The 27,443-nt window shown below is 45.4% G+C and overlaps 1 protein-coding gene across 2 annotated transcripts; it reads right to left on the minus strand.

Moving 5' to 3' along the window:
• GATB (GLU-ADT subunit B) lies at positions 1-27,443 on the minus strand. 2 transcript variants are annotated; one of them, XM_087384069.1, is made up of 11 exons: positions 27,111-27,443; positions 26,485-27,005; positions 16,697-16,906; positions 15,438-15,578; positions 15,146-15,349; positions 14,851-15,048; positions 14,667-14,735; positions 1,178-1,294; positions 644-786; positions 414-535; positions 1-340 (listed from the first exon to the last, which is right to left on the minus strand). In XM_087384069.1, the coding sequence occupies exons 1-9, from the start codon at positions 27,361-27,363 to the stop codon at positions 709-711; spliced, it is 1,791 nt and encodes a 596-aa protein (XP_087240195.1). In that variant the 5' UTR covers positions 27,364-27,443; the 3' UTR covers positions 1-340; positions 414-535; positions 644-708. The 2 variants fall into 2 exon arrangements, with proteins under 2 accessions (XP_087240195.1, XP_087240194.1); XM_087384068.1 differs by lacking the exon at positions 1-340 and having other exon boundaries at positions 341-535.

Raw genomic sequence — 27,443 nt, forward strand, 5'->3', positions numbered from 1 at the left:
AATAACGAGCAGTTATTCAATTCCTCTCCATCCAACTGATTAATGCTTGGGCACAGTAGATTCTTAAACCTGGCATTACTAGGACAATTGAAATACAGTGCGATAAGAACCCAGCTCCACTATGATACATACCAATTGTTGGTTTGAAATATAGAGCTTTTTTACTTCAAGTTATGGGGTTCTTGCAGCTTTTTTTCGCCACTCATGACTATTTGGTTTCAGTGAGGATATTAGTATGTATGTGGAGGAGTCACATCAATTATGTCCCTATGTTAGATTCAATCTCCTTTGCTTCTGCCTTCACACACTGCTCAAGAATCTGTGGTTTAAACAGATGTCCCTATGTTAGATTCAATCTCCTTTGCTTCTGCCTTCACACACTGCTCAAGAATCTGTGGTTTAAACAGAAGAACAGATTGATAAAAAGCCCTCCCACTAATATATGAATGAATTAAAAAAGACGCTTGCACCTCTTCTCGAGATTGGAGAAATCTTGACCACCTCCAGATTACAGAGGTGTCAATCAACTATTGAGCTGCAAAACACACATGCACATGCCCACAAAACACGTCAGTCGGGTACAAACTTCGGAAAGAATGAGGAGTACCTTCTAGAAGCTCAAAATCATGGATTTTTGTCTTACCCAAGAAGACGTAAGGCATCTTCTACAGTTGTGCAAAGGATTATACGGTCCATAATGTTACTGGTTCACTTAGCATTCAACTTTTCGACCAGGATTTTGTTCATCAATGTGGGATTAACCTTTCCACCTGAAGCCTTCATGATCTGGCAAGCGGCAACATAAACCTCGACATAAACTCAAAGTTACTAAATTGGGCTTCATCAGGCCACTCACAAGAGGGCACCATATATATACAAATACAGAAAATGATTTAAAGTTTATAAGCAAATGTAGCAGAGTAAACATGAAAAAATCCGTTTGCTTTTCAGTTCACAAGTCCTTTCACAAATATTCAGCAGATCATTATGAAAGCACTGACAAACAGCTACGACGGGCTACTAATATCAAACCCCAAAAGTCGGTACGGGTCGCTTGCAAAGAAATTAAACCTAAGTATTCATGCACTCACACAGCATTAGCATACTAATTTCTAACACTGTTTTGAGGAACAGATCAAGAATTCCAGAAATAATCTTGAAGGATCATCCAATGCACCTGTCCACCAAAAAATCCTTGTAACTTTGTTTTTCCAGCTTTGTATTGTTCTACTTGCTTTGGATTCGCTGCCAGAACCTTGTCAACCATGGACTCTATAACAGCAAGGTCTGAAATCTGGACAAAATATACCACAATGAGTTCATAACATCATGATATTAGCAATCACTTGTATCCATCATACTCCAAACTCTTGAAAGATCGAATGCTGAAATCTCTCTATTTAGCCAACAGCACATTTGCCCCAAAAGGCAGTAGGTTCTAACATGCAATTTTGATAATGAGTAGAGTATACCTCCTTATATTACGTACATCACAGACAGCACCTGCTTTCTCACCTTGCCATCAGCCACTTGTTTATCTCATCTTCATGACCTCTTGTTAATACACTTGCCTCGAGAACGTATAGACTGTGTCATCTAACTAGGTTAATACTCTAATTTCCTAATGGAGTTCTATTTTTCCAAAAACAGCATGCTGTACACTCCAAGGTTACTTTGAGCTAAAAGTACACGAAGCAAAGGAAGAACGGCTGGCAGTGGTTTTAGACATGGGCAAGCAAAGTGCCGTAAAGCATGATTCAAGACCCTCATGATCAATGTTTGAGATGTAGGAGATCAAACCATAGAAAAGGATATGGTATCAAAAACCATATTATCAGCAACTGCAATTTTTTTGGTGGTAGAGAGACGGGAACTTAAAGGCAACACAAGCCTGGGTATCGATGATAGTAGATCTCTCACAAAGACCTTTATCTGAAACAAGGTGAGCTACATAGGTGGAAAAGACTTCAGAAGAACTGCATGATACATCACGAGCGACTTGGGGAAAAATCATAAATGTGTTAGAGATCATCTCCTGATGTCACTGTAGAGAGAGAGAGGGCCTTGCTTGTGGGTGTGCCCGCCCAGTGAGTGAGGCTAGGGTAGAGAGTGGGGGCCTCTGTTGTGGGTGTGCTGGCCCCCGTGAGGATAGACTAGGGTAGGTAGTGTGTGGTCCTCCTGGGCCCCATGCTGGTTCACATGCCCTTCCATGGCTGCCCTTGTGTAGGCATATCTTGCTGCACATTGGGGAGGCCTAGAGGCTGGAGGGTGACATGTCGGTTGGCCCTTGAGGCGCAGTAGTTCAGCCCTTATGGAGGGCAGCGGTGGGTCGGCCCTTCCTCTTGTGCAGGTCGGCTCGAGGGCAGAGGATACAGCCTCTCTTAGAGGCTGAGGCAGCACCTTGTGGTGGGCTAGGGGCAGTCGACCCTAGAGCCCTGGCTGTCGACTGTCAGGCCCTTGCTTTGGGGCCTTGTGCAGCCTCATTCAGAGGGCTGTAGGGGTCAGCCCCTAGGGCTGAGGGTCGGCCCTCATGAGCTGGCTGGTCGGTGCCCCATACACTGGCCAACTAGGGGGGCTGGGCTATATATGTGCCTCCCCTCTCCCCTCATTTCCCATCTTCTAGAGCTGGAGCAGTTCTTCCACAGTGCATCTTGTGGATCCTGGCAGAGGTGCAAAGCCAGCCCACATCATCACCTGAGGAGCAGGGTAGTGGAGCAGTCCTTCCACTCCCTCATGTCTTTGAGGAGGAGCGTATTTGAGGAGTGGACTGTTCGGGTGACCAGCAAAGGGGTAACTTGAAGGGTGTTTTCGGATCAGAGAGGAGGTGTTTCCAAGGGACGTAAAGCAAGGTGTGAAGGTACACTGGGCTGTCAGCCCCTTCATCCTCTTCTTCCGCCTTCTCCTTATTTCAACCCTCAGATCCCTTCCATCCCATCCACCTTCTCTTTCAGTATATCGTCCTCTTCACTCCGACATGGCGACTTTGTCCGAGATGGCAGAGAACAAGACTAGAATTCCAATGTTGCCCACGTTCCCGATTGTGACCTGCAGTTAGATGGGCTCAATTACAGCATTTGGCAGGTGATGGAATCCGTGTTACAGTCATACGACATGGCAGATTTCATCTTAATGGGTGTTGCCCGACCAGATCCCTTGGCAGAGGACCTTGGCATCCTAGCTCTGAAGGAGGCCGAGACTTTGTCCCATCCGTGGCACCGTGTTAATGCTAGGGTAAGATCATTTATCTTTCTTAACCTGTACTCCTCAGGTGATTAATCATGTGAAGCAGATGACAGTGGCCAAAAGTATTTGGGAGCATTTGGCATCCATGTATAACTGAATCTCTCCCATGAAGAGGGTCTCACTGGACGTCCAGATGAGGTGGTTGGATCCCAAGACAGCTTCATCGATGCGGGAACAGCAGGAAATCCTCCAGGCAAGGAAGCAGATTTCATCAACGAACATGGCCATAACTCTCCTATCCCAGTTATCCTCTCAGTACGGGGCCTTCTATTCATCCCTAATCACCAATGGTAGGGTGAATGAGTTGACCTGGGAGGAATTGGTCCCCGTGGTGCTTGACCAACAGGAGCGCTTCATCGATCGTACCTATGACAATCAGCCTGAGGCTTTGACAGCTGATCAAAAAGGCAGAAAGCAAATGACAGCTAAGGAATGTGAAGCTCTCAAGGCATCCGGTACGTGTAACCGATGTGGCCAGCAAGGTCATTATTGGCGTCAATGTCCCCGAAGGAACGCAGAGGGGTCCAGTAACCAATTGGCCAATAGTGTGACTGCTGCGACCACGATTACTCCACCTTTTAGTAGCATTTGGCAGGAGCTATCAGCAAGCTTTCCAGATCTAGATGGAGGATTGCTTGCTTGTTTGTGGCAGCTGGACCTGCCGGTCAAGTGTACCGAGCAAGTAGTCAATTATCAAGGTAAGGCTTTCAGGCGAACCTCGAGCCACAAGGAGTTGTTCCCGCTGACTCAGGTGGCAGTTATGTTACCAATTTGTATTTTGTTTGGACGTTATGACCAGGCAGATCGAGAAGGGGTCTCCTAGTGGTTCTGCTGCAGCTATTGACTGATGCTGCTAGAGATCCGAATGGGTCAATAGATTGCCAGTGCGGGATCCCAAACACAGTAGATTGATCCTTGTGAGCTATTATATGCCCGTTGCCATTGGAGCACTGAAGTTCATCGATCTGGAGACAATCTACCAGTTTGGACTTGAGAGGGGGCTTCAGAGGAGGCTATCTAGCTCTGAGATACAGGTGCCCATGCACGGAAGCAGACCTTGCACCAGAGGCACTATCAACTGGATTTTTTGTTCCACGATCCTCTATGGCGTCAGGTACCAATACCAGCAATTGGATTGTTGTACCAGTTGACCCACTGTACCAGTAACAGACCAGAAGAGTGTTCCTAGCACTTATGACCTGGGAGCAACAGTTTCAAGTTTCCATAGATCGTGCTGAGGCAGTTTGAGCCACGAGCGGGCTTCTTCGACAGTACCTGTGGCAGTCTTCAGCGGTGGAGTATCACACAACAGATCCCTCCAATTGTTCCAGCAGGCAGAGGTCATCTCCTGATGTCACCGTAGAGAGAGAGGGCCTTGCTTGTGGGTGTGCCCGCCCGGTGAGTGAGGCTAGGGTAGAGAGTGAGGGCCTCTGTTGTGGGTGTGCCCACCCCGTGAGGATAGACTAGGGTAGGTACTGCGTAGTCCTCCTGGGCCCCATGCTGGTTCACATGCCCTTCCATGGCTGCCCTTGTGTAGGCATATCTTGCGGCGTATTGGGGAGGCCTAGAGGCTGGAGGGTGGCATGTCAGTTGGCCCTTGAGGTGCAGTAGTTCAGCCCTTATGGAGGGTAGAGCTGGGTCGGCCCTTCCTTTGTGCAGGTCGGCTGGAGGGCAGATGGTACAGCCCCTCTTAGAGGCTGAGGCAGCACCTTGTGGAGGACTAGGGGCAGTCGGCCCTAGAGCCCTGGCTGTCAGCTGTCAGGCCCTTGCTTTGGGGCCTTGTGCAGCTTCATATAAGGGCTGTAGGGGTCGGACCCTAGGGCTGAGGATTGGCCCTCATGAGCTGGCTGGCCGGTGCCCACTATGCTGGCCAACTAGGGGGGGGCTGGGCTATATATGTGCCTCCCCTCTCCCCTCATTTCCTATCTTCTAGAGCTGGAGCAGTCCTTCTAGCAGTGCATCTTGTGGAGCCTGGCAGAGGTGCAGAGCCAGCCCACAGCATCACCTGAGGAGCAGGGTAGTGGAGCAGTCCTTCCCCCTCGTGCTCCCTATTCACCTGGTTGTTGAGCTGTGTGTTCTAAGCTCTCAAGCAGTCCGTTGTTTCCGAGGTTTTCCCCCAGTTGTAGCGGGGTTTTCTCCAGAGATCACTTGCAGTTCTCCTGTGCTTCTCTCTCCTTTCTCTCCTCAGTGTGTGTGTGTGTGAGGCGTGCTATCTCTCTCTCCCTCTTCCCTTCATTTCTGCTGCACTTCTCACAAAATGATGGCGAAAGATGACTCAAATAATAAATAACTTTGGCTTGAGATCTGACAAGGTAGAGAGAAAATATGCAGGGCAGTGTGCTACATTGCTACTCTTCACTCTCCCATTTATACAGGCAATGGTAATATCTCCAACACTAGCCCCTTCTTGCACTTCAAGGGAGAGTACAATTATGCTGGCAGGTTACCAATGCTAGAACAGGTGCCAAACAAGCAACCATGTCAACAGTACTAGCCCCATTTGGATGCAAGAGAGAGACAGATACAATGAGGACATATAAAAGTGATGGTGAAGAACTACTGAACATAGAAACGTCACCTCTGCAATAAGGCATTTCCTTACTCTACGTGGATTCTTTGGCCTACCCATATGCAATGGAGCTAGTCTAGTCAGCCATGCGTGCAAGCACAACCAGCACAAGGTCAAGTCTCATACTCATAGTCAGCTCCAACACTGCCGAGGACATAGAAGAGTTCTAAAATTGATGATCAGACAATGGAGGCTGGCCAAAAAACATTATCCCTCCCAAATAAATGGTGTAATTCATATCATTAGAGATAGACTTGCACTAGGATGAGCAACAAACTTCATTTTGAGTGATTTTGCTCATGCATGCTTCCAAAACGGCCAGCAAAGAAGAAAGGAGAATGAAGAGAAAACAGTGAGGGATGGAAGACAGCAGATGAGGCAGAAATTTCAGCAACAAAAAAGAGCACCAGACTTTGTAGGGAGAAAAGAGGGAAACTTTGTTAGGATAAAACAAGCCAAACAATTCAAGAAATTCAAGGACCCCAAAAGATTCTATGGGAAACTCCATGCCAAAAGGGATACATAAGGTGAGGAGATTTGGTAGATTTTGTTGAACAGCCTTCTGAAATATACGAGGAAATAAACCAAGGGAATCGGTCAGTCACATTAAAGCCTCTCATCACAATAGGAGAGGGATTAAGACATTACCAAATGGTAAGGCACCAAACCTACAAGGACAGAAAAGCCAAGGAAGTTCTTGCTAGCAAATGAGGAAGGGCGTCGGAGGGAATGGCAAACACACAGAATAATTTCTATTTCCAAAGTAGTACTGACAAAAAGGATGCAAAGAGCTACAGGACAATCATGGTAAGCAATGTAATAGCCAAAGCTCTATGAAATTAGCTTGGAGTCAAAAGTCGTCAAATGGGCACATACAATAGAGCCAAGTCCCCATCTCAGTAAGTCTTAGGCTAAAGCAAGCGATAACAGACCATTTGGTTGTCATATGAGCATTGGAAGGAGCCAATGGCATGAACTCTTACAATCATGGTTCCAAAAGTCTCATGAGTAAGAGCACCCTGTAGAGTCCCACCTAAATCAAAATCGTTAGAAGTTTTCCCTATATCCTATGTTAAAAATGAACCTATATAGACGGTATCCCGCAGCAGTGGAAGACTCAAGAGCATCCCAGGAATTACACGCGGAAGTGTTTTAACTACAGGATCCAAAACCTCTATACTTACGTGTACTTCACAACCATGTGTGTATAATGTTTCCATGGGGAGTGCCTTTTTACAAGCTCAAGTGGGGACTGTTTGCAGGTGCTTGATTTGAATGCAAGCAATTTGGGCACATGGCTTCACAATGCCCTTCCCAAGCTCCACAGATGCCAGTGCAAGCTGAAATGGTTCAACCTTTGAATAAGAATGCAAATGCCTCTTCTGTGGTCAAAAACAAAGGGGTCAAACAGTTTTTCTCTGTTCAAGACAAAGGCAAAGCCCCAGTTGTCTCAAATGGTAATGCTTCTTTTCATGTGCCTTTGTCCTCTCCACCTTAGGGGAAGGGGGGGGGGGGGGGGGGGGGGGGGGGATTTTTTGACTGATGGATGGCAAACTCCTCGCAAAGTGATCTCCCCCAGGCGACCTTTGCCTTCTCGGACTAGGGAGTGGTGCATCCTCTCATGGAAAAGCACCTGCTGAAAACTCTGGTGTTGGCTTGACCTAGGCTGCTGTGACTGCAAATTGGACCTTGTTTCCTAAAGAAGAAGTTGCTGCACTTTTGTCTCTCCTCAGGCTGATGCTTCATCCCAAGGCAGAGGCCCAAACATTGAGGTGGAAATGCAGACGTAGACAGTCCGTTAGTTGCTGTACATACCTGTCCCAAAACTGTAAATATGCTTGATCCTCTGAAGTGTGTTACTCTCAATGTACAGGGAATGTGTGATGGTCGCAAATGGAAACTGGTCTAGATGCATATCAGGCAATTGCAGCCTGATATAGTTGCTTTGCAAGAGCATAATCAGCATATGTATGCTAGTCAGATAGGCCATTTTGCTGGTTATGATATCTTCTATGCTGGAGAGCACTCCTTTTCTGGTGTGGCTTTTTTGGTAAAGCACGACCTTCAACCTGTTGTGGCTCTCAGTGATTGCCATGGTAGATGGATGATTGTTCAATGCCTTGTTCAAGGGGAAATTTTTGAATTTGCATCAATTTATGTCCCCCAATCTTCTCATGATAGAGCTTTGATCTGGTCAGATAGGCCATTTTGCTGGTTATGATATCTTCTATGCTGGAGAGCACTCCTTTTCTGGTGTGGCTTTTTTGGTAAAGCACGACCTTCAACCTGTTGTGTCTCTCAATGATCGCCATGGTAGATGGATTATTGTTCAACGCCTTGTTCACCATGCATAGCTATCCATGGCAACAACATGCCTTCATTTGTGGTGACTTTAATAATGCCCCTCAATCAGGTGACAACACACCTCAAACCACACTCATATGTTGGCTTCTAAAACACAGGCATGGTCGATTTTTTGCTTCAGTTGCGCCTGGTTGATCTCTGAAAGGAATTACAGCCCATGCTTCCGGGCTATGCCTTTTAGCATAATGCTCAATCTTTTTATCGGGCGCGCTTGGACAGATGGTATCAGGTTGATCCACAGCATTGTGATGCCTTTACTTGTCAAATTTGGGTTGATCATGCTTTCACACATTCGAATCATGCTCCTCTTTGGTTGAGGCTTTCCTTACATGAATTTCCCAGTGACAGATTGCCTTGCCGAAGGCTTTTGCTGATTAATAATAGTTATCTAGATCATGTTGACTTTAAAGCCTTGGTCTCTGATGCTATTTAGCCTCTCTCTCGTCAGATACATTTGGATTATGCCTGGCAGGCTTTGGTGCTCGGTACTTGCCATTGATCATGTTCACTAAGGCAGATCTTACATCTTTCATGTCTGTCTTTATGGAAATCTTCTGGCGATCCAAACATGGCAGAAAGAGTCTCAGGCTGCTTTCGACGCATCACATTTGCTCTCCCAAATGCATGGTGGATTGAACATCACGGATATTCATGTGCATATTCTTGCCCACAGGGGGAAAATGTTGCTGCAATTTCTACAAGGTGATCAGCCTTGGGCTCTTATGATTAGGACTCTGGTCACTCATATCAGTATTTCTGTGTTTGGGCATTGGCAACTCGATCAATGGGATTTCTTTTTTGGCTGCATTGATGGCACTTTGCCTGGCTTCCCTTTTGTCTCCCACTTGCTTCTTGACTAAAAGAATGTTCCTTCTCATTTGGAATGGAATGGACGGCAATCTTTACTTGAGAATTCTTTGAGAGCTGAAAGCATTCACTGGTCGAAAGTCTTTCAACCTCCCTTGGCTTTACAAGAACCTCGACGTTCCTACTTTGTCTCGTTTAAAGGCATCACCTTGGTTGCTGATGTTATAGATGATGCTGGTACTATTACTGTGCTCCCCTTTTCTCTAGCAACCACTAGATATGGATTGGGCTCTCATTATCGTCCTTTGTGGCGACAAATTACTTCTATGCTTTCGCCTTTTGTTCCGATTCCTCCTTTGGAACTCCAAGACCGGCTGAAAGATTGGACTTTGACTTCTCCAGGGTCCTCTTCTCGTCCTTTGAGGCTATCTCAGATTATTGTACCTGCATTGTATAAAATCCTTTTGCCTCAACCTTGGGTTTCACAGAGAGGTGATTTTGTTTAGCGAATGCATCGCCCAGCCAAGCGGTGGAGGAAAAGATTACAGCAACTTTGGGCCTATAAAGTACCGCTTCGCTAACCGGTTTTCTTTTGGCGAGTTCTTTTGGGAGTGTTTCCATCTAGACAGCTATTAGCTCATCGACACATTGCTCCTGCACTTTGTCACAGATGTTCTGCTTCTTTGGAGACTATGCCTCACTTGTTTTGGCATTGTCCATGCTCTCGTGAGTTTTTTTATCTGCTTCGACAACGCCTACGAGCGAGATTCCCATCTGTTCCATTTGGGAAGTTCTTCTGGCTATTTGGGTTTTATCCATCCAAACCGGAGTTTCATCTTTTCTTCGTTTGGATTCGCTACTGGGCACTATGGACTTTATGGACATATAGGAATTGTAAAGTCTTTGGTGATCCTACTTTCTCTCTGTTTGGCTTTTTTAGGCGTTCTCTGCAGCAATCTTTCTTTGATTACTTGCAGACCCGCTGCATAGATCATGAGGTCTTTTTGGCATATACTGAAATTTTCAGTTGATGTAATTGTAGCACCTTGTTTTGAGGATGCTACTCATATAATATAATCAATCAAAGATTTCACCCCAAAAAAAAAAAAGTGTGCGAGCCAGTAAATAGATTGTGAACCAAGAGAGATATAGCTCCAACAAAAGATATATTTCTGTCCTCAAATGGACAAATACAAAAGAGGCTCAAAGTCCCATCAAACCCTGATCATCTGATCTTACCAAAAGTTGTACTACTATCACCTTGGCACCTCTAGATCCATGAGCCCGCGTTGTCCTCACTGACCTTCTGTAGACTTAGTCACCATGTGGCTGAATGCTGCTTTGGTGGATGTGGAATGAGACCCAAGTGCCTCCCTTTTATAGGACACCAAGCCCCTCAACCAACCGACCCAGTAGGGGCAAACTGGCCGACCCAGCAGCCCCCTACTGGCCGATTTTCTAGTCTGTCCAACCGACCTGGTAAGCAATAATTTTGAGGCCCTTTGCTGGCCCTACCTGACCATGTGGCAGGCTGCCACTCGCCCAGGCAGGCCTTCCCTGAATCTTCCCTGTTTTAGGTCCCATACCAGGCGCAAAACCACTCCAAACAAGGCACCTACCTGCTGGAACTGTTCCACAACTGTTCAGGTCTCTTCCAGGCCCTAGAGCCCTTCCAAACTGCTCTGTACAGCCTACTGGCAACCTCTGTACAGCTGCTGACGTCACCTAACAGGTCATTGTACTTTTCTTTGCTGGATTCCCTGCGCAGTTCTGCCCCCTCCAATCACAAACAGCCACGTGGCACTGTCATACCAGTTCTGCCCACCATGGTGGCCTCCAACTGCCAGGTACTTGCTCCTTTGTGTTGCCCACATGGTAGCACATACATACATACATACATAAATACAAATATATATATATATATATATATATATATACATACCTAGATGAATCCAGGAACATTCCCCAACTCATCCTCTAAAAACACAACATAGTGCAGTTTCAATCTCACGATAGTCACTCATAAGATTGAAAACCATAAACTCCATTACGCATAGCAGGGACTAGCTACTATGACATCCCCACTGACGTCATCAGCGCCCAACAATGGGGGTAGACCATAGTATAAAAGTATGCTCTCACACATACAAATCCACACACCCACACATACTTGAGCATCCATTTATACAAAGTCTTCATACTGAGTTTCTGTCAGCACTCCGGAGGTGAAGGGCAAACTCAGCCATGATGCTAAAGGAGAAGGCTAATCAAAAAGTAGTCCAAATCTCTTCATTCAAGCTACAACTGCTTGTGAAGTCTAAACGATTTCATTTTAGTCTCTCCCAAACGAGCATCTAAATCTAAATCTAGCGGATAGGGCAACGCATCATTTAAGATAGAAAGAATTATCGCAATACCAGCAGGCCACAACTTGGACGAAAACTTCACAAGGTGAAATTTGCATGTCCGCTAATACAGCAGAAGCAAATACCTAAATGAATCCACGAACATTCCCAAACTCATCCTCTAAAAACACAACATAGTGCAATTTCAATCTCACGATAGTCACTCATAAGATTGAAAACCATAAACTCCATCACGCATAGCAGGGACTAGCTACTATGACATCCCCACTGACGTCATCAGCGCCCAACAGTGGGGGTAGACCATAGTATAAAAGTATGCTCTCACACATACAGATCCACACACCCACACATACTTGAGCATCCATTTATACAAAGTCTTTGTACTAAGGCTAGCACTAAAGGAGAAGGCTAATCAAAAAGTAGTCCAAATCTCTTCATTTAAGCTATTGTGAAGTCTAAACGATTTCATTTGTCTCTCCCAAACGAGCATCTATGTATGTATGTATGCGCGCGCGCGTGTGTGTGTGTGTGTGTGTCTTACGACAGTGCGTCGGTGTGTGTGTGTGTGTGGTGAGTGTGTGTGGCCTGTGCGTGTGTGTGTGCCTCGCCAAGACCTCCTTGCAGGCCTTCCCCCCTCTGTCCGTACGCCCGTACGGTCACCGTACGGTTTTTCTGGACGGCCGTGCCAGCACGTACGGTAGAGTCGACATCTCTGCCCAAATCTACGCGCAGGCCCGTATAGCTCTCTGACCTCTGTTTTTCTGTACGCACGTACGGTTTCTGTCAGTCCCTCCGTACAATGCAGTCTTTTCAGCGCCCGTCACCTTCTCTGTACAACCTAGCCTCTTCCGTACAAATTCCGTTGATTTCCGTGCAGTCCATCTTTGTCCGTGCAGAATTCTCCGTACCGTCTCCTTGATGTCCCGTACAGTCTGTCCCGTACCGTCTCTTCCGTACATTTTATTCCGTGCAGTCTCTGCCGTACAGTTCCGGGATTTTTCCCCTGTGCTTTTCCGTACAGTTTCTCTATCTAGTTTATCTTTCACTCTATTTCTCTCCGTACAGCTCTTTCTTGCCTTGCCATATTTCAATCATGGCTTCAGGTTCCGATGTCTGTACATATGCTAGAAAAGAAAGACCCGCAGATGCCAAGCGCCGTCCTTCACAGCCCGCATCACAAGATGACGAGCTTACTATGGAAGCTCAATATGTGTTTGATACACTTAAGGATGACTTTCAGCAGTCACGACAGGAATGGGGCAAACCAGTTCCAGAGGTCACATACAAATTGAAATTGCCATCCCTCGTGAATCCTCTCAGGAAGCTATCTCAAACCGCGGTTATAATTTTCTTTCCAGATAGAATCCCAACAGCCAGTGATGTTGCACAGTGGATCAAGTCCATCCTTGGAGGATGCTTTGTAGAGGGTGTCAATTTTGCATCTAGAGGCTTTTATGAGGTGCACTTATCACATGCCTTGTGCAAGCAGAGGCTACTTGAGCTTTCTCCCCTCTTCTATGGGAAGCAGATGGTACATGCTATGCCTTGGTCCCCAAATAAGGATTACCAAAGTCTTATACGCCATCATTGTCCTGTATGGCTTGAGGTTGTTAACTTCCCGGATTATATGCATGAAGAATTGCCTGGACTGGCTGCTTCTTTGGGACAGGTCATTTGTCCTCCACGCCCCATGGGAAATCGTAACAGATTCTGCATCCTCTCGGACACTGACACACCTACCCCTCCTTCTATTGCAGTGGAAGTTGAGCGTGTGCAATTGGGGAAAAAGTATTTTGAATTGAAATGGGGTGTGTTTGCAAGAGCTTGCTTTGCCTGCCACAAGTTTGGGCATCTAGCCTCTCAATGCCCAATGGTTCTGCATCAACCCCCTCCTAATGCCTTGCTGCCCCAGACAAGGGAAAAGAATGAGAATTTGCAAGTTAAGGCAGCAAATAGAAATGGAGCAAAGAATGCTAAACCAATTAATCAGGTGCAATCACTTGCTGGAAAAGGAAAAGAAAAAGAAAAAGAGAAGATGAAGGAATCTGGGGGAACAGATCAGGATGGTTTTCAACAGCCTAAGAAGGTGGTTGTGTTGAAGCAACACCCCTTTCAATCTCGTCAATGGGATGCTTCTTCTCCCTCACCAGGCCAGGCTTCCACTTCAGCTCCTGTCCTTCAAGATTGGGTGGGGGTTTTGAAGAAGGGCATCCCCATATGTGATTCTGAAGAAGGGGAGCATGCTATATCTTTCATGGATCACGAAGGCATGCAGCCCATGCAGGCAGAGGCTTTGCCTCTCTGATATCTTGTTTCATACTTATACTTTTCTGTATATATCTCTTTCATGTATCAAACACTTAAGTGCTTTACATACAATGTACAGAGCCTCTGCAATGTCTCAAAGTGGAGGCTTTTCTGGAATTATGTACATAAAATGCAGCCAGATATTGTTGTTGGCCCTAATCTTTTAGTGCCCTTCGTTTAAGGGATTTCTCCCAATTTTCCATGTGGGCCTCTCTATTGTTGTCAGTTCCTCCACCAAGACCTCACCAATTAAATTAGGCATATTCCTTTTACATATCTGTGCATAAGTTCCATCCATCCTGCAAAGAGTGTCATCCAAAGTGACAATCACATGGACAATCTTCTTTATTGTACTTTGCTCCAAAAGATATTTGTACTGTGTCAAGGAAGTCCTGCAAGAAAAATCTCTACACAGGATTGAGTCAAACACTTTACTTTTGGCTTGCTATCTGGAGTTTTCTAGTCTTGGGACCCCTTCGCTTAAGAAGAAACTTGTTGTTGAGGGGACCTTTAGGTCCATGACCTTTGCTTATTGACTCGAAGTTCCAACTAAGCTCATAAGCTATGCATAGTGCTTTGGCTTTAAGTTTCAGACATGCCACTAAAAGAATGAACAGAGACCATTGATGATCTCGTCCCTACTTGCATGAAACGATTCGCGAGTGGTCATGACTAGTTAACTACATGGCCCGTAGTGCTAGCACAAAGAATTGAACGTGAAAAACCTGGGGTGGAAAAAATCCGGCTTAAATATCCTTGATGAACTACTCCCAATCATATATGGCTATGTCAAGATCAGCATTGTAGTACACTATGTCCAATTGTGCCACCAAGTGACAGACTATCTTCTCAAGTGCATGCAAGTGAGGATACACAATGGCAGGCGATATTGACGGCAAACCGATGAATGGAATAGTAATAGGTCAAACAGGTCTTCAACCAATTGTGTCTCAAGGGAGTGCAATAAAAATAACCTACTGAAATTTTGATAGGGCCTTCATATTATCTACCTGCATGAGAGATTTTGCCTCAATAATAGCCTTTGCAGTTCCTCCCCGCATGAGCAAATCAGGCAGCACCTAGTACTCGACGGAAAACGATTAGTAATCACGGTTGTGCCTTCACAGCAAATGTGGCCGGAATCACAATATCAAATGCAAAGACAAATGTTTACTCTGGCAATTCTAGTTCTACCTCCTTCCCAATCTTGCCACTTATTGTTCCATCTTTGATCAATGAGATCAATTCTGCCAAAGCTTCCGAAGTCAATTTTACATCACTTATTGTTACTTTTTCAGTTTTTAAGTATGCAGCAATGTCACCCATTATCCAATTTGCTGCCATCTTTACATCGCCTCCGGCATTCAACACCTCATCAAAGAAATTAGCCACCTGACAAAAGAAACACACAGTACCTCAATTAGCTTAGATCAACATAGAGAACTCTGCAGGGGGATCTTGTTCATGAGTGTCAGGTTTCAAAGTTTACGTCAGAATCATTTGCCAACACGAGCACATCCTGCATGCTTAATCCCATGCCTTCATACCGCCTGCGTTTTGAATCAGGAAGCTCTGGCAATTCGGCTTGAACTCTGTCGATCACTCCCTGTGTAAGCACTACTTCTGGAAGGTCTGGCTCAGGAAAGTAACGATAATCAGCCAACCCTTCCTTACTTCGCATAGTAATTGTCCGCTGTACACAGTAGAAATGAACCATCTTTAGAGGGAGATATGTGGCATAACTAGGGAAAACAACAACTAAAGAAAACAAGCTGGCCAACCTGAGATCCTTCTTCCCAAAGGCGTGTTTCTTGCACAATCTTTGCAGCTTTCCCTTCTTGATGTAGTGAGACCTGCCTTACAATTTCAAAGTCTATAGCACGCTGCATTGCAGAAAAGGAATTCATGTTCTTGATCTCCACCTGCCATCAAATGCATCATCTTAGGAAGAAATAACCTTATTGAGGTGGACACAAGTTTTAAATAGGCCTGTGAATTGTTTAGACAGTTAATATTATATCGCGGTTTCAGGAAAGAAGAACAAATGCCAAAACGGGAACAGCTCTTCAAATCAATGACCTAAAGAGTTTTACTTCTACATACTGGTCCAGATACAATTCTTAAACCACTCTGGGATAGAATGCACCCACCCAGAAAATTGTGGTTTATCTAGACTATACATTACAATGTCCATATTTGACATGGGCAGTCTTCAAACCTGTATTTGTAACCTGACACTTCTTTTACTGTAGACAAGCAGAGGCCTCCCTAAATTCACTAAAACACAGGGCCAGGGGCTAGAAACGTTCCTTTTGACCAACCCACATTCAATTTGTTTTCCTTAGAACTCATGCCCAGCAAGTTGGTGGGAGCTCATCGCTTTGTCACGGGGTTGTAGATAAGCTGAGTTGCAGGCCAGTGCAATAGGGAATCTTAAGTTGTTTGAGAGCACTGCAAGGACTTGTCTTTTGTAGAGTATAGTAACAACAGTGTACCGAATCCAAGGAAAAGTAAGTGTAGAACGGAAAGAACACTTCTTTGATTGTGGACCAATTGTCTCTGCTGCATTCTAGATGCAAAGAAAGAGCCTCTAAATTCTAAGACGGCCACCTCAAAAGACATTGTAAAGCTGCTTATCTCATCTTGTTTCCTCCCTTTTCTCTTCCTTATGAAGGTACCTTGCAGGTTCAACTTCCCTAGTGATAATTGTGACAACAGGATTCCCTTGATTTGAGTACCCCCTATGTTTCTGTTGATCTTTGAATGTACACACATGATCTCAACTGACCTACAAGCCTGCTTCCTCATCATCACTAGCATTTAGCTTGGTCAATTGCTGGACCAGCTGATATGCCACAGTGTCAATGGTATCAAACTTGCTTTAATCTTCAAATTTATGTTTACAATATGCAGACAAAGAAGAAACAGTTTACAAGCTTTTGATCAGCACTTTACCAAAGATGTACACCAGAACATCTGCCTCCAATGGACAATAATAGAGAAGAAACACTAATAAATGTGTCGAAAGCTTTATTCTGACCTTGGTGCCAAGCTTTTCTTCCCCTTTCTGTCTGACAGAAATGTTAACATCGCAACGTAAGGAACCCTCTTGCATATTGCCATTACTAATGCCCAGATAGCGAACAAGTCTCTGCAGCTCTGCAGCATATTCGGCTGCTTCCAAACCAGAGCGCATATCAGGTTCTGAGACCACTTCCAGCAGAGGAACTCCTGCCCTGTTTAAATCTACCTAGGCATTTCCAATGGGCAGTTAATTTCTCTCTCTGTCCTCTCTCTCTCTCTCTCTCTCTCTCTCTCTCTCACACACACTTTCATCAGACTAGAACATAACCAATGTTATAAAATAACTTTTTGAAAAATGAGTGAACAAGCAATGAGAAAGAAAGAAGGCAGGGAGGAGAGAGAAAGAAACAGGGAGTTTAAGCGAGGCATGACACAGCTAAATATTCTTTTTAAAGAAAAGTAACTCAGTAGGCCAAGTTATTTGAATCTTCTCATTAGTTGTCACATTCCAGTTTGAAGGTCATACGACCTCGGACAAGTCAGTTGACAACGGACATTTAAAGAGGCCATCGCGTGGTTTGACACAAACTCAAGATTGTACATAATGTGTGGGTTTTGATGTAAGACCTCACGTGGTTTTGCTGGAGTCATGTGGGTTGACCTCGTGGTCAAATATTGCACCATGAGGTCTTTTGTGTGATTGCAAGAGGGCTGGATACCCACAAGGTTAAAATTTGGTAAAATCGTGGCACCCACATGGCAAAAAGAACGTGGGGTATGGATTTAGGGTCAAGGACTGTGCCTTAGGATTCTGCAAGCATGTAGAATCATCACTTTTTGGTTGGGAGGTGACACCTCTTGCAAGCTTGTGGGTTTCTTTGGTGTTGTACAATGTACAGCTTGAACATGTAGCAGCATAGGGTAGCAACTTGAGAGTTATAGTTGGTATTAGAACAATGTTGTCAGTATTGTCAATTGCATAGGGGAGCAACTTGAGTGTTATAGTTGGCATTAGGACAAGGTTGGCAGTTTTAAGGTGGGCGAAGTTGCTCTCGTTTCTACAAAGAGTGCAGATTGCTATCATTTTCTACAAAACGGAGCGTCGGTTGGCTGTCAAATTGAATCACGAAGCAAGTTATGTTTGAGGTGGATGTTTCGACAACATATGTTGGCCAAGTGAAAGCCTTTCCTGAAAGAAAGAAATTGCAGAAGGGCAAGCTCGTTCCCACGATTAGTCAAAGTTTTTTTGTATGCAAATCAATCAAGTATAACAAACCATGCTAGTGTGGCAACAGATTGGTGAAGTAGTTTTATTTGCAAGGAATTGTCTTGTGCAATTGTGAGTTAGAAAACGTCTCCTAATTCAAAACGGTTGTGCACAATTTTGATGAGATTATTCAAGAGTTTGTACAAGTCATTTGAGAACTATGCAAGTTGAGAGTTGTTCTGCAAGATGATAGCAACTAAGAGTTGTATGTCATTATCCATGTATATATACCTTTGTAAGACTAGAATAAGTCCAATCATACAAATTTAGATTTTTTATTGTTCTAAAGATCAAAAAACTAAACAGAAAATAAAAGAGAAAATGAAAGAGAAGAAAAAAGAGGTAAACAAAAACATTTATGAAAAACAAAGAGGAAGACATACTTAGCAAGCAAAGCAACACTTATGTCGTCATCAGTGCCCAAGCATAAGCAACTATCCTGAGTTTCTAAAGACCCGCGGAGTCTCTTGGGCAAACCTAGTGCTTACTAAAATAAGTCAAATAAACAAAAGAGAAAGAAAACAATAAATAAAGAAGAAAGGAAGCAGGTGACTCAGCAAAAATAAACAAGCAAGTCAAGAAACAAAATCTTCCAAAAAACTGCTCTCTCTCTCTCTCTCTCTCTCTCTCTCTCTTTTGAAACATAAAAAGCTAAATGGCCCTTTAAAGTTTACACTTACGTATCGTTTCCTACAAAGAGGCAAAATACATTTCTAACTAAGAAAGCACAAGCATACTCAAACAAACTCTCTTTTGAAACTAAAAGAAAAACGGGCTATTCAGCTCCCCGCTTTTTGTATTCAGCTTATGTTCAATCATTCTAAACATACCCAAGGCCGATACACCATAGATCAAAGACTTCATATCTAAGATTGTGCGTACTTTTTTCATTATTTTCCTTTGATTATACCTCTTGTGTTATACTAAAGTGATCAAATTACTACATTGAGTGATAAAAGACTCCTTAGTTGTACAAAGGCGGGAAGATCTATGGAATTGGGAAGAAATGACTCCATATTTTGCCAAATCAGAAATGTTTGAGTCAAAGTGAGGGATTTTTATAATGTGTAAACCACTATATTCAGGTTGTTCACGTTTATCGTATATATCAACCTCTAATCCTATGGTAGATTGAGAAATTCTAAGATCTAAGAAAACACAAGAATCCCCTCTTGAAGTGCAGTTCAGTTCACAAGAGTCACAAGGATAGATTCCTTCTCCAAAAGCACTAGCATCTTTGTACCATAAAGTCTTGAAAGTTAGGAACATCTGGTACAAATAAATCATCTATAAAACACCTAACTTGGCTAAGCTTATGTAAAATGATAGGGCAGGTATTGATAGAAATAAGACGTTGCATAAACTCAAATTCATAAGTGAAAATATAAAACTTTTTGCAAATGAAAACAAAGTTATTGGAACATTTGTCTATATAAGAAAAGACAGTTTCATCTTCTTTAGAAAGATGGTTACTTTGCTTTGAGCAATTAACCGAAGGGACTTCTTCTAGTTTCAAAGCAACTTTCTTCAAAATCTTCCCTTTCCATTCTAATAAGATATTTTGAACTCCTAAACATTCTTCTAATTGCAAAACAAACTTTGAGATTCCCTTATCGATAGCTTTTAAAAGGCAAGACTCTCTAAAAGAGTGCAATCGAAATTTTGTGCCTTTCATGAAAAGGTCTCTTAAGTTACTAGAAACCAAAATTGAGGTATGAACTGTGACTACATGTCCTAAATCGGCATCAATAAAGCTTTGTAATCTCTTACTCTTACTTTGCCATCATCCATGCTTTAAAAACATGAAGGCAATATCTATAAGATTTGGAGTTTTATATGGATCTTAGCCATGATACTATGACCGTATACTTTAAACACCAAACTTGCATAGCCACCAAGCTAAGTACGCAAAACTCGTGCAATAATTTCATATGCAAATTCCATGTCTAAGAAGAAAAGAGGATAAAGTTGCACATTGTTATAGGGTATCATGCATAACATGAGTTTCACGGTGTTAAAGAGTGCTCTAATAACCATAGTACACTCAAACCTATTGTCTTTAGACGTGGAACAAATGATGACTTGAAATAAAGAAAGGGCCATGACTCTATTAGATATATCATAGACGATGATCCGTTTGCTAGGGTTTCTGTTATCAGTATTCAGTGATTGATCTATCAGATATTGGCCAAGCTATGGCTCTGTTGTAAAATAGATCTCTCTGATAATATTAAAGAAATACCACAAGGAGCGCCATGTTTTATGGCCAATAGGGTGTCAGGTGTGACCTCGGGGCAATCTAGCTCTGGGATTGTTGCTCAAAGTTTCTTTCTTGCAAATCTGAATTTTCTAAGTGGCTGTCATTTCTGTTAATTGCTCAGTAATTGTATCCACCACCCTTTGGGGATTCCAAAGGCCGGTGACACCTCGAGCCACGAGGAGTAGTTGCCGTTGACTCAGGTGGCAGTATGTTATCGGTTTCTAGTTTGTTTGGACATTATGACCTCGCAGATCCAGAGGGGGTCTCCTAGTGTTCTACTGCAGCTATTGTCTGATGTTGCTGGAGATCTGGATGGGTCAGGAGATTGCCAGTGCTGGAACTCAGACATAGTTGATTGATCCTAGCGAGCTGTTATATGCCCATTGCCATTGGAGCACTGAAGTTCATCGATCTGGCGACAGTATACCAGTTTGGACTTGAGAGGGGGCTATCTAGCTCTACGATACAGGTGCCCATGCAAGGAAGCAGACCTTGCACCGGAGGTAGTATCAGTTGGATTTTTGTTGTACCTGTACCAATACCAGCAGTTGGATTGTTGTACCAGTTGACCCAAGATATCCGTACCAGACCAAACGAGTGTACCTACCACCTATGGCCTAGGAGCAACAGTTCCAAGTTTCCAGTGATCATACTGAGGCTGTTCAAGCCATGAGGGGACTTCTTCGTCAGTACCTGTGGCGGTCTTCAACGGTGGAGCATCACATGATGGATTCCTCTAGTTGTTCCAGCTGCACACCCAGCTCCCTGGCGTCTCTGTTCCATCCAGGAGGTGAGAGGGGGTGTTAGAGATCAACATCTCCTGATAAGAGAGGGCCAGTGTTTGTGGGTGTGCCCACCCAGTGTGAGTTTAGGGTAGGGAGAGAAAGGGCTTGTGCTGTGGGTGTGCCCACCCCGTGAGTAGATCTAGTAGGCTAGGCAACCTCCTTGTATGCTGGAGGAGGTGAGCCCTTTATAGGGGAGCAGCAGGCCTGGTCAGCTCATGTAGAGCATGCTGAGTCGGCCCCCTCTAGGGATAGAGGTGTGTGCCCTCTTATAGGGCTGTGTGCCATGAGCAAGGCAGGTGGTCGGCCCTCTAGGAGGTGCAGTAGGGCTGCCAGCCATCCCTTTTATAGAGGGCAGAGGGGGGTCGGTCCCCCTGCATATGAGTCGGCCAGGGAGAGCAGCTGGTCAGCTCCCCTTCTTGCTGACCGACCAGGGAGAGGCTGGGGCTATTTATAGGCCCCCCTCCTTGGTGTTTCATCCATCTTCTAGAGCTGGAACAGTCCTTCCAGCTGTGCATCATGTGAAGCCTGGCAGAGGTGCAGAGCCAGCCCACAGCATCACCTGTGGAGCAAGGTAATGGACCAGTCCTTTCACTCCCTCGTGCTCCCTATTCACCTGGGAGTTGAGCTGTCTGTTCCGAGCTCTCGAGCAGTCCGTTGTTTCCGTGGTTTTCCCCCAGTTGTAGCGGGGTTTTCTCCAGAGATCACTTGCAGTTCTCTTGTGCCTCTCTCTCCTTTCTCTCCTCAGTGTGTGTGTGAGGCGTTCTCTCTCTGTCTTCCGTTCATTTCCGGTGCACTTCTCACACATGTGCAGTAAGTAAATGAGCAATGCACAAGAGAGATGTAGAACCAACAAAACTTATACATCCATCCACAACGGACACAATACCAACGTATGCCCAGTGTCTCACCATCTAGTAGCAGAATGCTACCTAGATGTGGACCCCTATCCACAGCCAACAGTTGTTCTCCTACCTCCGTGGCACTCTCAAAACACTAGGCATGCATGCTCCTTGCTAAGGTGGGCCTCGTTGCCATGCCCTACAAACACACCTTCAGGCTACTTGCACTTACCCCAAATCTGCATCAATGCCATGGTGGGTCCTTATGGGGAAGTTTATCTCCTACTCTGGCCTAGTGCTTAGTCCTGCCCCCTCCTCCACTACTTCTCTACTCTGTTCCAGCTCCATCATCTCTTCAGTTTTTGGTTTGAATCTATAGTATCCTGCCCTGCTCTGCTCCTCTCCTGCACATGCTTTGCTCTTTCCAACACGTCGGTGCGAGTTCTATGGCCTGACACACAATCGATTTTCATAGCACCAGCCTTCCTCCCTACCGCTGACCCAGTGACCCAACTGCCTCTCTTTTTGCATATGTAGACTCTCCGTCCAAAAGATCTCTCCACCTTGCTGTCTGCAAACCAGCCTAGGTGGGCTGCAATTGAGTGTATTAAGTCTGCAGCCCTCGTGCCTTAGTTCACCTCCAGGTTGAGGCCCAACTATGGCTCGTGGTGCTGCTGCTTTCTGCTCCTCAAAAGGCTGCTCCAAAGATGAGTTATGAGGGCACAAAGGCCCTCCTCTTATAGGCCCAAGGAGCTGGGAATACCACCGACCCAGGTGCTAGACTGGCCGGCCTGGTCGGTCAGTTTCCCCCCTCCTGGCCGACCTGTTCTGGCCCCTCCTGGGGTATAAAACCAGGGCCAATTGGCCCATAACTTTGCAGGGGCACAGCCCCTTGGTTTGCCCATAGCTTGCCCTGGTTGGCTGGCTCCAACAAGCCCTAACCAGGCTACTCTATGGCCGACCCTGTTGTGCCATATCTCTGCCATGTCACATGTGCCAGCCTCCTGCCGGCCCCATTGTTCCGTCTATTTCCAGGCTTGATGCAGGCCACGTGCCTGCCCACCATGTGGCGCCTCTTGGCTCATACTCCAGGCGCTGATCCTGCCCTTACATGCTGCCATGTCACGCTCCCGCCTTCGAACTCGAGCAATCCAGACGCCACAATATTCCAGTTGTCCCCCTCATAATGAGTGAACAATCTGGAGTCTTCCAGGCACCATGCACTAAGGGTCTGTTTCAGCCCGTCCTTCCTTTGGCAAGGTCCGCAATAAAAGAACCATCTAGAGAAATGAAATCCCAAGAATATATCGTTGTTGTAGAGCTTCTCCCTATCTTCTTCCAAGAGCAGTAATGGACCCAACTCCTCAAAAGTTAGAGGTTTGGTCCTCTGTCCTCTTGTCACAGTCGTAACGAAGCTTTGGAAACTCCGCGGTAGCCTCCTCAGTACCATCAGGGCCAACTGGCACAAGTCCACCTTCTAACCAACTGATGCTAGATGATCCCTTACCACCTTGACCTTCGTCAAGTGATCATGTACCTCTCTCACCAAAAAGCGCATTTCAAATAGTAGAAACGTGAAGAAACGTTTCTGCCCAAAAGGTTTCTAAGAAACGTGCGAAACGTGAGTTTTTTTGAAATTTTTTTTATAAAAAATACACTATTTTTATTATTTATATAAAATACACTAATTTTACACGATTCTAGACGAAACATCTGTCAAAATCTCGAAACGTTTCTTGTGACACTGTCATGTACCAAATCTTCCTCATCCATATCCAAGTTGTAGAGCTGATGCTAAAGTAAGATCTGGGATGTGTTATTTGTCTCGTACAAATCCTTCAGAGTGGCCCACGCCTCTACTAACGTGTCAACCATCTGAATGTGTGGAAGCACAGAGTCCGCCGTAGTCCCTGTGATCAATGCCAGGGCGTCGGCATCTCTATCTTCCCAAGCTTCGAACTCCTCTCCATCTACTAGTATGAGTATCTCCCCCTTGTTGTCCAGCATATCCTTCGGCTTCACCTCCACTCCCGTTGTCAATTTCCACAACTTCCGAGCAAGTAAATGACTTCGGATCTTCACCTTCCAGATAGGGTAATTTGTCCAATCGAGTTTCCCAGACTCTCCAGAGTTAGGGATGGTGAAAGAAAGAAATCTGGGGGAGGAGGAAGGGGAAGGAGGGGTTGGAGAGGCTTCGAAAATCAACATCTTTGCTGCTAAACTACATAGCAAAGTCGCACAAACTCAACCTTCCGTAGACGAGAACTCTGTACGCACCTGGCTGGAACCTGAGTCACCCTCCTTCTCGCAAGGGCACTCTCCTCCAGTCGTGGAAGTCGATTCCCAAGAGCTTTTGAATCAAGGTCGTCCTTCAGTAAGGTCCTTGCCTTCACGCTCCCACACCTATGAGCCTCCTACTTGGGCTCTGATACCATGTTAGAAATCGACCAAGAGAGAGCACGCACAGCAGAATACTAATAGAATAGCCCAAGAGCTCACAAATGTGTGTGGGGAGTGGAATCACAAACTTCTTTACTTAATGTGCATCACATAGATGTGCAGACTCATCAATAGACAATCATCCAGCCAGATATAGAAGCTACAAAAGAATATATATTTCCGTCCAAAGCTATGTACACAATGCAAAAGAGAGATAGATCCAAAGTTCCGCCAGAGCGTGGTCCTTTGATCTTACCACGTACTTCTACTATCTGCCAGATATATCTAGACTTGAGCCCGCGTGCTCCACCTCAAGCATATGTAGACTCTCCGTCCAAAAGATCTTCAGCCGCAGCCGCCAAGCCCCTGCAATATTTTATTTTATTTTATTTTTTATTTTTGCAGGGGCTTGGCGGCCGCGGCCACCAGAGCATGTATTTGTTAGGCCCCTCCCCTCTCCATCTTTTCCTCACCCCTCCCCTCCCTTTCCAAGAGCATGCATTAGGGGCTTGGTGGCCACGGCCGCCAAAGCATGCATTAGGGAGTCCCCCTCCCCACTCCTTCCCTTCCTCACCTCTCCCTTCCCCTTCCCCCTCCCCTCCCCTTATCCCTTGCATCTTGCTGTCTGCAAACCAGCCTAGGTGGGCTGCCAATGAGTATAATAAGTCTGCAGCCCTCCTGCCTTAGTTCACCTCCAGGTTGAGGCCCAACTGTGGCTCGTGGTGCTGCTGCTTTCTGCTCCTCAAAAGGCTGCTCCAAAGATGAGTTATGAGAGCACACATGCCCTCTTTTTATAGGCCCTTAGGGCTGGGAATCCTACCAACCCAAATGCCACAGATTGGCCGGCCTGGTCGGTCAGTTTCCCCCCTCCTGGCCGACCTGTTCTGGCCTCTCTTGGGGTATAAAACCAGGGCCAATTGCCATAACTTTGCAGGGGCACAGCCCCTTGGTTTGCCCATAGCTTGCCCTGGTAGGCTGGCTCCAACAAGCCCTAACCAGGCTAGTCTATGGCCACCCTGTTGTGTCATATCTCTGCCATGTGCCAGCCTTCTGCCGGCCCCATTGTTCCGTCTGTTTCCAGGCTTGATGCAGGCCACGTGCCTGCCCACGAACACCCACCATGTGGCGCTTCTTGGCTCATACTCCATGCGCTGATCCTGCCCTTACATGCTGCCATATCCAGCGCATATGATGATGCCATCATTCCAGGTATGTCTCTCTGATGCCTGCCCATGTGGCCATCCCTCAGGACCCAGGTCCCGACCCCCCCCCCCCCCATGCTCTCCTCATAAGGGGGCTTAGCGATGGGGAGGTGACCTTTCCAACATATACAAGGTGGGCTTTCAGCCCATATTTGGTACCAGCCAGCGGCAACTCCGGACCTCAATCAGCAGCAGCAAAAGCACACAGGAGTAGCAGGGTTAGGCACGGTGAGAAGTCACCTAGGTATACCCCTCCACAGCTCTAGAACAGCCAGCCAGGGTTGGACAAGCTCAGCCATTTAGAAGACTGCGGAGCAGGCTGCCACACCCTCACAGGTGATAAAGCAGCAGTGGATACATTGTCTGCAACCTGTCTGAGTCTTGGAGAGAGTAACCCGCATGCCCTCCATTGAAGTGCCTTCAATTACTCTCTCGAAGGGAAAGCTGTTGCAACCCAATAGCTATGTGGTATTCTCTCTTTTACAACGATTGGTCATCCACTTTCAAATTAAAGTCATGCACAATTCCACATTCAGTGTGGGCAGCAGTTTGATTGTGCTTTTATTAAAAGTGGAAAGAAAACAGTGATCATCGTTTTTTTGAAATTATGACCCCATTTTGCATAAGCAAAGGATGAGATACTAATGAGCTAGCTTTTCTAACAAGAGTAGCAATGAATTTCTACTGAATCAAGTAAAGAGTGCAAGACCTAAGTTCTCAAACCTCAAGAAGGGTGTCACAAAATGTCCACGTCTTTTCGTAAGACATCGTCTGTAACTCAACGTTCTGCCATGACTCTTCTGCCAATGTCTACTCATCTAGCTATGTTTGTTGATCACATGAACTTGTAAACCTCTGCAGGTCTCATGTATTCTAAATTACATGAATGGGCACATAGTCCTTGTGTGAATCGAGCATACAGTCTTCAATAAATAACCTTAGGATACAAATAATATTGATCCACAAATATACAATAATTACAATATGCTTCAATTTCGCTATAGACTGTTACCTGAGAATATAATGAACCTGAAAGACGGTCTCCTCCGGCGTGGACAAGTTTGCCAGCATCCTCCTCCATGTGGACTCTTGTGATACCAAACCGACGATGACCCCCCCCAAATTCTACAGGTAGATCGATATCTATGTGGCCATTCTTCGCAATGGGAATATCGAACTGTGAGATTTGATAGCCTTTGGGGAGATCTGGATAAAAATACTGCTTTCGGTCAAACTTAGACCTCATTGTCAGCTCGGCATTTAGTGCAAGCCCCAGTTTGACAGCACATTCTACCACCCTCGCATTCAACACTGGCAAGCAGCCAGGAAGACCCATGCAAATAGGACAGACATTAGCATTTGGTTCTGCTCCATACTGCGAAGGGCAAGAGCAAAAGGCCTTTGTGGAAGTTGAAAGTTGCACGTGTGTTTCGATACCGATAACTGCTTCGAATTGCGACAGCCCTTCGTTAAGCTGCGAGGTTGGGCTCTCCCTTGTCATGACTCGGGTACGACCCAAAACTGTCCTTGCGACTGCATTATGGGAGAGAGAAAATACACAGGAAAATATCAGTCCAGGACAAGATCGCTGTGTCTAAAGAACCCACAACGCAAACTTGAAAACGAGATAAAGAATACCATGAGAAGGCTCAAATGAAGTAAGTTGGGATGTGCCAGCAGGCAGAAGGGAGAGGGAGTGATTGCTGCAATGAATCAAAGATGTGAAGACCCATCTGGAGGAGAGAGATGGCAATGCAAAGGAAGGCGGGGGCAGCTGAGGAGGTGAGAGGGGGATGGACGAGAAGGGGAGGCGGGAGAACATGTGCTTGATGCTTGAAGACTTGGCCGGAAAGGAGGTAAACATTCTGTGGCACAGGTGAAGCTCCTCCATAGCCAGCGCTCTATATCTTTGACACCCTCACCATATATGCTAACTCATCAACAATCATTGCAGTTCAAGCTCCATCCTTC

This window comes from Dipteris shenzhenensis, chromosome 13 (assembly GCF_047967505.1).
Source record: "Dipteris shenzhenensis isolate YYH24624 ecotype China chromosome 13, Dip_SZ_1.0, whole genome shotgun sequence".
In the NCBI taxonomy this organism is placed as follows: domain Eukaryota; kingdom Viridiplantae; phylum Streptophyta; class Polypodiopsida; order Gleicheniales; family Dipteridaceae; genus Dipteris; species Dipteris shenzhenensis.